General features: G+C 39.0%; 1 protein-coding gene across 1 annotated transcript in view; it reads left to right on the top strand.

The window, feature by feature from the left end:
• Positions 1-1106: 1106 nt before the first annotated feature.
• LOC110957194 (complement component 6) overlaps positions 1107-10604 on the top strand; it is a 15883-nt gene continuing 6385 nt past the window's right edge. The window contains exons 1-13 of the mRNA XM_051938624.1: positions 1107-1260; positions 1796-1970; positions 3439-3595; positions 3976-4120; positions 4209-4350; positions 5065-5203; positions 5891-6091; positions 6938-7181; positions 7581-7703; positions 7802-7968; positions 8044-8269; positions 9848-10016; positions 10291-10405. Coding sequence (XP_051794584.1) covers positions 1825-1970; positions 3439-3595; positions 3976-4120; positions 4209-4350; positions 5065-5203; positions 5891-6091; positions 6938-7181; positions 7581-7703; positions 7802-7968; positions 8044-8269; positions 9848-10016; positions 10291-10405 — 1974 coding nt within the window. The 5' untranslated portion in view covers positions 1107-1260; positions 1796-1824. The remainder of the gene's footprint in view (positions 1261-1795; positions 1971-3438; positions 3596-3975; positions 4121-4208; positions 4351-5064; positions 5204-5890; positions 6092-6937; positions 7182-7580; positions 7704-7801; positions 7969-8043; positions 8270-9847; positions 10017-10290; positions 10406-10604) is intronic.

The following is a 10604-nucleotide window of genomic DNA, read 5'->3' as shown; positions in this document are numbered from 1 at the left end:
TTTTGTTCTTGAGGATTGAATACAACAAGATAATAATGTAACTTAGTGAGCTCTGACAGATTCTAAAAGTTCATTTTTCAATTTTGGCCAGAGTCAGGCTAGCTGCTAAGCTAAGCTACCCATGTGCTTTAGCTTCATGCTAAAAGGTCTCATCTGGTGAAGGTCCAATTCTGGATATAAGAAATGGAAGAAAAATGGCTCATGAGTAAATCTGACTAAGGATTGAGGCCACCAAGACACCTATGACTCCCTCTGAAGGAGTTCCAAGCTTCAGAAACGGTTCATAGAGCTGTTGTTGGGAACTTCATGGGAGACGAAGTGAAAGACGCTGTTGAAAAAGCTGGACTAGAGTTCATCAGAAGACATGTGGAGACTCTGAAGTCAACTGGAAGAAGGTTCTTTGGTCTAAGGAGATCTTTTTTTGTGTATTCTCAAGTCTTAAGCAATTGCTCCAGGTTTTAATTGAATTTTAAATCTATTATTTGCCGGGTTATTCCCTAAAATGAAGACGGAAAGGCCTGAAAAATAACCTTGAGTTGTCAGAGGATTCACATGTTTCATTTTCCTCAAAGTACACAGGTATTTTTATTTTGCTATTTTCATCCATTAACTGTAACGTTACTGAAACATAGCACCATATTTTGTCATTTAATGTCTCTGTATCTTTTGTAACACCTCTTCTATTACGCATTAACACATTAAGCCAAGTAACATCACACTATTTACTGACTGTAATGAATTCAAATCTTCCAAACATGCACTAAATAGCCGATTATGAAGTTCTATTTGCACATTTTACTTTCTCTTTCACAACTTGCACCAAAATAAAGGTTGATTACTCCCAGATTGTGAAAACATTTGGAAGAAAATGAAGCTTCTCTCCTCCTCAGTATCTCTAAACTGTCAAACTCTGAACATCTGGTTTACGTCTGAGCAGCTGGGAAACTCCAGAGCTCTAAACTTCCCGTAAAACTGAGGAACAGGAGAGTTATGTAAGAACTTTCTGTGCTCTGAATACTATTACTATAGTCATTATTATTAATTTTGATGTTTTTTGGACTGCTGTTGGCCAATTTAAGTCCAAAAACAAGTAGGTCCTCTGATAAATGACTGCTGGAGGCTTTATATTCCTGCTCAGAGACAAACCTCAGTCAGATTCAGCTCTGCCTGCAGTGCAGAGTGCAACTTCTACTGCTTACATATCCATCCAGACAAGCAGCTGCAGAATTAAAGGCTTTAACATCTGCTGAAGTGCATAAGGTGAGTCAGATCTGGATTTTTTAAAAAGCATGTTTTAACAGAAACTTAGTATGCACGTATGAAACTGCAGCAAAAACCTTCTATATGCTTTTGTGTTGTCTTTTTTTCATTCTGAAGTGTGTTTTTATGCCTTATTGAAACCACTTTGTGCACAAAATGTGTCAAATGTTGCCAGAAAATTCATTTTAGATCAGATAAGATGTCCTGAAGCCTTCAGAGCTGCCAAAAATCAAAGAACTGTTACATCACTGGGAGTCATATCTGTTTTTTAATGCATGTTTTAACTGAATTTTGCAGAACTTCAGTATGGAAACTGCAGCAAAACCTTCTCTATGCTGTATGCTGTTTACTTTCTCCATTATTGACCAACCACTTCTGTGCTAAATGTTGCCCGAAAAAGCATTTTATATGCATTAAAAGATCAATTTTGCTTGCAAAACTAAGTACAAATTGGGATAAAATGAACTTTTCATCTATCTGAATGACTAACAGAGAATACTTGTTGACGATGTCCAGGTAATCTGATTACTTTCAGAGCGGCTGAAGCCGGTTTGACTCCTCCTGATGGCTCCGTCCAGCAGCTTGTTTCTGCTGCTGCAGCTCCTCGGCTGTTTCTCAGCTGGTTTCTCCTGTTTCTGTAATCGATACCAGTGGAGCTCCTGGTCCAGCTGCTCCAGAACCTGCAACCACGGCACCCAGCAGAGAACCAGGTAGAACACACAAGCTAGATACGAAAAGAAGACTCAGTGTGAAGGAGTTTCTGCTCTGCTTTCACGCCTCTGGACCATCAGTCACAGGTCAAGAATGTCGACAAACAGTCACTTCGTCTCCATCTTTGGTCTTGTTTAAGATGAAACACCCTGAAATCTTCAGAGCAAACAAAGAACTGGGAGTCAGATTTGTTCTTTTTAAAGCATGTTTAAGCAAAATATTGTGGAAATTTTGTATTTAAACTGCAGTAAAACTTTCTAGTATCTTTAAGTTGTTTTCTTTTGTCATTAATTAATGTGCTTTTATGCCTTCTGTGTATAAAATATGATAAATGTTGCCTGAAAAAGTATTTTAGATAAGATAAGACATCCTGAAACCTTCAAAGCAACCAAAAACAAAGAACTAGGAATCATATTTGAGTGTTTTAAAGCATGTTTCATCAAAATTTTGCAGAAATTTAGTATGGAAAGTGTAGCAAAGCCTTGTATTTGCTTCTACTTCCTGTCTCCTTTTCATTATTAAATGTGTTTATCTGCCTTTTGTGTATAAAATGTGCAAAATGTTGCCTGAAAGATCATTTTAGATCAGTTGAAACATTCTGAAACCTCCAGAGCAACCAAAAAACAGAAACGTGACATCTGTGGGAGTCAGATTTGTTGTTTTTTAAAAAATACATGTTTTGACAGAATTTTGCAGAAATTTAGCAAGAAAACTGCGGAAACCCCTTATTGTTTCTTTGTAAATGTGTTTTTATGGGTTTTGTAAACCACTTTGTGCAAAAAATGAGCAAAATGTTGCCTGAAAAAAAGCCTTTTAGATCAGACAAGATGCCCAAAAGCCTTCAGAGCAACCAAAAAAACCAAAGAATTGCTACATCAATGAGAGTCAAACCTCCTCCAGAAATGAAATATAAGGAGGTTCTTGATGTAAGTAGCAGTAAAGAGTAAGTTTCCTTATAAAATCAAGGATATTTTTTGCATTTAATCACTTCAGATTCTCCCAGCTCAGACTTCTAATCCATAAACACTTCTGCTTTTGATGCATTCCTGGAGTCTCCACACTCTCCTGTGTCAATTTAATCTACGTGCTTTCACCCTGCATGGAAAACTGTAACAATGACAGCGACACGTGGCTTTTTAAAAGCATTTTTGCAAAATTGAAACCATCTCGAGCTTCGAGCCAAAGTACTAGAATTGTGCAACACCGTCCTCAGAGAACGGCAATAATCTTTTCTCTGCTGCTTTCTGTTATTGTTGTGAAATTCAGGCCTGAAGCAGACGAAGCCAGAAGCTACTGTAACCAATTTCTTCAGCATATCAGACTTGAACTTTTCTTGTAAAATTGCATTTTTTCTCTCTCTTAATCTTGATTTTTTCCACTTGTACCCAGTTGTTCTTGCAGTTATTGTTGGATGGAACAAACTGGAGCCTCCATCCAGGATTAGCTTGTGTGTTTTTCTTTCCACAGGCAGTTTCGGGATGATGACTATTACTGGAAGAGCAGCTGCTATTGGCTGTGCGACCGGTCCGACACCAGATCTTGCAATGAACAGGCCTGTCCAATCAACTGTCAGCTGGCGGAGTTCAGCCCGTGGTCCGACTGTTCACCCTGCGCCAAGAAACAGGCGAGAAGAAGCTCAAAATCATCTTTAATAAGGGCTAATTAGATGCACATGTAGTGTATCAAATATATTAAAATGTGGAGAATGCAAAAATTTAAAACAACCTATTTTATTTATATATGTATTTGAGAAAGTAGGAAATTTAAATGAAGTACTTATTCTTTGAGAAAAACTCCATCTATGTAACTATTCAAGGGAATTAGAGACGGTCGAGTAGAAGACCTCTGAAGATCTGAGATGCTAGTAATAGCTATAGCAAGGATTTCAGGCTAACTGGGGATGTTTTATGAGAAAATACATGTTTGTTTTTTCAGTTCGAACCACTGTTGGTCACCAAGTATTTGGTTGTTGGTTAAAGTGTGATTTATTTCCTGTTTCCACAGTTTCGGACTCGTTCTGTCCAGAGACCGTCTCAGTTCGGTGGTTCAGACTGCAGCCCGGAGCTGGCAGAGGAGAGGCCTTGTTTCCCCTCCAAAGAGTGCAAGTTAGCGGCCGTCGAATGCAGAGACGACTTCAGGTGCGAAAATGGTAAACAGTGCTTTTAATTTTTAATTTTTTAAGAGAACCGACGTGTTACAGAGTCACAGAAACTCTAAAACTCTTCCTCCTGCTGCAGGTCGATGCATCAACTCAACGTTAACGTGCAACAAGCAGAACGACTGTGGAGATAATTCAGATGAGAAGGACTGTGACAACGTCAAAGTAGTGTGTCCCACAGAGAAGAGAGTCGCTCCGGGTGCCGACCTGGTGGGAAATGGGTGAGTTAGACGTCAAAAAGTCTCCAATAAAGTTAAAACTTCAGTTTTACCTGAAGTCAGCTCATATCCTTCCTGACTGTGTTGAGAAAAGACATCACTCAGGTGCTCTTCTATCATGTTTGTTATTGTTATTATGACATTATTATAATTGGTAGTACATTGTGCATTGTTGCAGTGACAGTAATGACTCTAAATGTTGTTGTGCCTGATTGATCCTGGGTTTTAAAGGTTGATGTTGAGCCTAGAAAACTATTCAAATGCTACAATGCTTAAATAAAACATTTACTGTTAATGATATAAATATTTAGGTCTGATAATATGCCAAGATTATAGCTAGCTTAGCTATCTATATGAGTCCATCACAGATTATACTAAATTAATTAAATTAATTAATTTGCTCAAATAAAAAATGAAATGAAATGAAATGAATGAAATTATATCTAATATTGCCGCTGAACACCAAGCATTAACAGCAAATTAAACTTGCTGAACACTTTTTACAGTGGAAATGTCTGAATTTAAAAATATTTTAAAGTAAACACACAAATATATATTTCAGATGCTACCAATGAAATAGTAGATATTATTTGGGTATGCAGGATACTATAATCCTATTTAAACCTGCGCTGTTGGCCTGAGATGTAGTGTTCATGCTTTGTGTTCCTGATAAGTGAATGAGATTTCATTTTTCATTTAATTTTCCCTTGATTACAGGTTCGATGCTCTGGCAGAAGAACCCAGAGGAGCCGTGTTGGACAACATGTTCATGGGAGGAAGCTGCATTATTAAAAGGCCTCGGAGCACCTTACTGTACCATCGGGTTCCCTACAACTTCAAGGACTTTGAGATTAAGGTAGTATTTGGTGTGAGAAAGTCCTGCAAAGTTCTACTAATATTTTCAGCGGGAAGCTTTCTTTTAGTTCCCAGATTGTTCTACTTGGAGGTGAAATACCGACAGATGTTCTGTATAGATACGTTTGGTGATAACATTGAGTGTTCTGCACTAACTCTCTCAAATCTGAATGTTGCACCAAGAACGTTGGATGAAACAAGAACAAAATGACTCTGGAAGGTTATGGAGACTATTGGCCAAGTGACTACTGGACACACGACGTTCACATTTGATGAATTTATCTTCTGAATATCTGCAAACTTGACTGCCGAATGTGTGAAAAGACTGTAGTGGCAGTTGGGTTTCCACTTCCATCCATCCACCTGTCAGCTATGACCACTTTACCCTGTAGAAAGTTGTGAAAAACCTGAGCATAACCCAACTTTCTTTGGGCGAGAGGTGAGGAACCCTTAGGACAGGTCACCAGTTCATCACAGGGTTAACACACTTCTACTTCCAGTACTAAAGCTAACAACTTGTAAAACTCCTAGCATTTAGTACTGCAGTTTAATGTCACTGAAATGATGTCAGTGGGACAGATTTATTACCCACTGCTTCACAACCTTCACTCAGGGGTTTTATAAAATGTCTTGCTAAGTGTCACTACTCTTCTTGTTGTTTTAAACCTCCGTATTTGGGATCGTTTAGGTTGGACAAATACAGGACTTCAGCACTGAGCCACAGCAGGTGAAAACCGAGCCTGTCAATTTCAGGAGGTCCAGTTCGTCACCTGAAACCACAACAGAAAGTCAAGAAACATTATTCCTCCCCATCCTCTTCTACCTCGATAGGAGCTCTTCATCAGAGGTCAGCTCGCACAGCAAGGCTTTTGAAGCGTCGAAGAAACAGGTGAGTGGCACACATTTGTAGTGATATGCTTGTATATGTACAACTATGTAAGAGTATACCTGATAGACTAGAGACAACCTTGATTCACTTGATGCATTCACAAATTCAGTAACCCTAGCAGGACCAGACGTAGTGATGTATGAAGTGTGATCAGAAAGTTCCAGGACTGGAACTGTAATAACCAAAAACCTGTAGCTGATGTTAATTTAGTTTTAGTTTAGTTTGTGTTGGTGCAGCCGAACATCTTTTCAATACGCTGTGAGAAAACAAATGTTGGTACAATCATACATAGGTTGCTTTTGTCAAAAGTTTTCCTTGCGATGCTTCAGGACTTTATATTGAGAGTCTTATCCTGGGAGAACAATTCACAGGAATTCACAGTCACATTAAAGGTCCAAAAAAATGACAAGTGTGCTCTTCCACGTTGCTGAACAGATCCACCATCTTCGATCTCAAAGAGGTGTATCTGTAAAGACTACTGTTTGGTGTCTCGGTCATAGCCGTAGACCAAACTCTTGTCAATAGTGATGATATGCAACATGAAGGTTTGGCAGACAATCTGATGTTTGCTCTGCACTAGTTTGTGTTCCAAGGTCAAACTGCAAACTTGCATCTATAAGCAAGAAAATGGAGCTTTCAGAGAGTGTTTCAAATGTTGCAGGAGCACTGAGAGCATTCCATCTCTGCACTGGATGATCACGTTAGAGTGGCCAAATTTGAATCAAGTCCTGTTCTTGCTTTTCATATGTCTCTTTACATGCACATACACACATACACACATGTTTGTTCCTTTACTCTTCATTATCTTTTCTTCTTACTATTCATTTCCTACTATTCCCTCTGTAGGATTCCAAGTTTTTTCGAGTGCATCAGATCCTTCCAGTGTCCACGTTTAAGGTGAAGGAACCGGGCGATCTCGTTCTGTCGTTGCCTTTCCGCCAGTTCCTCCACGCTCTTCCTCTCGAGTACAACTACGCCCTCTACAGGGAAATCTTCCAGCGCTTCGGGACGCATTACTACAGCTCAGGAACCCTAGGAGGCCACTATGACCTGCTGTACCAGTACAGCCGAGAGGAGCTCAAGAGTTCAGGTACGACAGCAAAGTCTGTTTCTAGGCTGAAACCAAGAGCCAAAAAGGGGTTTAGTATGCTTGAAATAAACTGGATTGTCCAAACACATCTAAAAAGGATTTGTACCTGTTGGGGCACAAAGTATTTTAAGAGTTCTATATCACCTCTTTATAGTCCTAGCATGGTGAGTATACGTCCACCTGGAACAACCAATGTTATCCAGATATCAAATCATGAAGGTTTGCCTAACAGAAACCAATCTTATCAATATCAAGCTCAAAGTTAATTCTCCAGGGTTTCAGTCTTGAAGTTGTTGGAGTGCACAAAGTAACAAAATACCCTCCTATAGAGTGCTGTTGAATGCTTGCTGTCAGCTCCTTTGTTTCTGCATTGAGTACGCTCTTCTTCTCCTTTGACAGGTGAAACTGAAGAACACATCAGCAGCTGTCTGAACCAAGAAACCACCTGGAGCGTCATCGTCTACACCACGCACAGCAGTGTATCCCGATGCGCGGACAACACGATGACTAAGAAATATCAAGGTAAAACGGTCTACCAGCAAACACATCTCCATATTCCAGTGTTACTAACTTAGATAAGGTTGATCTTGGTTCTTCTCCTCAACATTTCTCCTGTCCAGGTTCGTACATTCAGTCAGCAGAGAAGTCTTTCTCCATGGTAAAGGGAGGTCGAACCCGAGAGGCAGCAGCTTTGGCCTGGGAGAGACAGGGTGCAGCTCCGGACCGAACGTCCTACAAGAACTGGGCCAAGTCTGTTCTCGAAAACCCAGCTGTGGTCGACTACAAGGTTAGTTCTTCACTCGAGAAACATCTTTTAACTCTAAAAGCTCATATTTTACTTGTGTATCTTGGGTTTGTTTAGCTGCTTCCCATCATAGATCTGGTTCGCGGGATTCCCTGTGCTGCCACAAAGAGGAGGCACCTGAGGAAGGCGCTGCTGCAGTACCTGGAGGAGTTCGACACCTGTAAATGTGCTCCTTGTCCCAACAATGCCAGGCCGGTTCTGTCTGGAACAGAGTGCAAGTGCGTTTGTCAGACGGGAACCTTTGGCACCAATTGTGAGAAACGAGCTCCAGACTACACTTCAGGTACACGAAATGTTTGGACCGCAACTGGTTTAAGTCATCAGAACGTTGTTGAAGGGAGATAACACAACTAAAGAGTGGTTCTGGTGCTGTTTTTCCTCCACTCTGACATTCCTATTTTCAAGTTTTATGTTCTCGTTCGTGTTCATTGATGAAGAAACAGTCACTCAATCCCCTGAGCTCGTTGCAGCTCAGACTCACCAACTCAGCCTATGATTCTAATCAAACACTGTCACTCCTCCAATTACAAAGAGGCAAATTGTAATATTGGAGTAATATAGCCATACTGGTTTGAACTGGAAACCAATTCAGAGGAAGAATAATGTTACTGAAACCCTGCAAGCTGACAGAATTGGTTCCTTTGGTTTGTTATGTATGAATCTTTGGACATCTGAATCCATGTTTTTATGACAGTCATCAGTATTTCTCTAATGATGTGTCTTCCAGCATATAAAAACTTCATATGAACATGTTCATAAGGTCAAAAGGATTTTTTACCACAGAATTTAGAGAGTCTACAGCCATGCTTTTAACTCTAAAAGACAATAGTCAAGACAAATGCTAATGTTAGCTTGCTAACATGCTTGATGTTAAAGAGTCATAATGTCTACCATTTTCACAAAATTTTACATACTAACATTTCCTAATCAAACCTAAAACACCAAAAATGCATCTCATCAACAATCATAAATGTCTGTATAATCTTTCATGAAAATTCATTCAATAGTTTTCAAGACTTTTCATTCTGGACCCCAATGGTGGACTGACAGACCAACCGTTATAGAGCTAAGTCTCAAAAGCTTAATCTTAAACTTCTGTAACATAACTTTCATCTTTGTGATTAGATTATACCAACCAAAATTTACCTTGGGAGTTCTAATTCTCTTTTCTCATTAAGTTTTTATGTTCACGGGCTTGTATCTTTTGACTTTTTTTCTTTTATTATATCATAATTTCAAGAACCAGATACTTCAAAAGTGCATGTTTACTACAACAACTTTCATATTCAGTCAAAGCTTCTAAATACTTGTCAGTCACCAAACATTACCCATACAGAAAATTACAGGGACTTTCACTTGTGCAACCAGGGAAAGCTGAAATAATTTTTACTTTCCTGCTCTATTTAATGTACCAATATGGCAACAATAAAAGGACATTAGGAAGTGGAAAAAATGGAATGCACTTTAGAATACATACAGATTTATGTCAATTTGTTGGTTGCAGCTGTTAACATCAGTCTTTTTGTTCTCTCCCCACCACAAAAATTGACCTAAATTTGTCATTTTTTCACCAGAAAGATGTCTTTAGTCAAACTTACATTGTAGTAAATCTGCTGTTGATTTCCCCAGAACGAATCCTTTTGATTTTGGTTATTACCATCAGGTTGGCATTCAAATTTGACCACTACTGGTAAAAATATTCTGGAACTTCAGGATATTTTAGAGTTTTCTTGGTATAGTAAGAAGAACTTTGCAGCCTGTATTGGCTACTAGCAAGTCAATTTCACAATAAAATCCCGATTCTAACTTAGTTTTTCAGTCTTCACAGTGGGAGTAATAGTTTGCTGTGTGGTTTTCACAGAGGCTGTGGATGGTTACTGGAGCTGCTGGGGGCCGTGGAGTCGATGTTCAGCCTCCATGAAGAGACATCGGACCAGGAGCTGTAATAATCCAGCTCCCCTCAGAAGAGGTCAACCCTGCAATGGACCGAGCAGACAGGAGGAAGCCTGTCACATCTCCATCTTCCAGACGTACGACTGACTTCTAATAATTTACCAAGAGATATATGACACGTAAAGATAATAAATAATTGTAATATCTTTACAGTGAAAAATATAGCCCTTTTTGATGATCAAATGAACTAACATTAACTTTTATGTTTGTTTTTTGTACATTTTCCCGATTTTAGACTGATATGCGTAAATACTGATGCACTGCTGCTGCTCCTCACATTTAAACTTAAATGTCCAGAATTTCTTGGTTTTAGTTTGTCTGTTTGACTCTGTTTGGTGTTTTTTTATTCAGACAGGAGACTTGTGATAATGACGACGACGACTTCACTGTCGGCTGGATTGACGAGCTTCCTCCTGGTGTTCAGGGATGTCTGAGACCAAAAAGTCCAGCAAACAGCTTCCTGAGGGTAAAAGCCAATCCACCAACTTGCACTTATTTACTAAAATGTATGAGAAAGACATGGAAACTTTGGTTTATTGCTTATATTTTATATATTTTGATGAGGAAGCTCATTACTGAGACTAAAATAAATCCATGTATGACAAATTAAACACAATAAAAATACAAATATTCATGAATATGAGTAACTTTTTACTTAAATTTTA

This window comes from Acanthochromis polyacanthus, chromosome 18, assembly GCF_021347895.1.
Source record: "Acanthochromis polyacanthus isolate Apoly-LR-REF ecotype Palm Island chromosome 18, KAUST_Apoly_ChrSc, whole genome shotgun sequence".
NCBI lineage: Eukaryota > Metazoa > Chordata > Actinopteri > Pomacentridae > Acanthochromis > Acanthochromis polyacanthus.
This window is presented reverse-complemented; position numbering and strand designations above follow the sequence as displayed.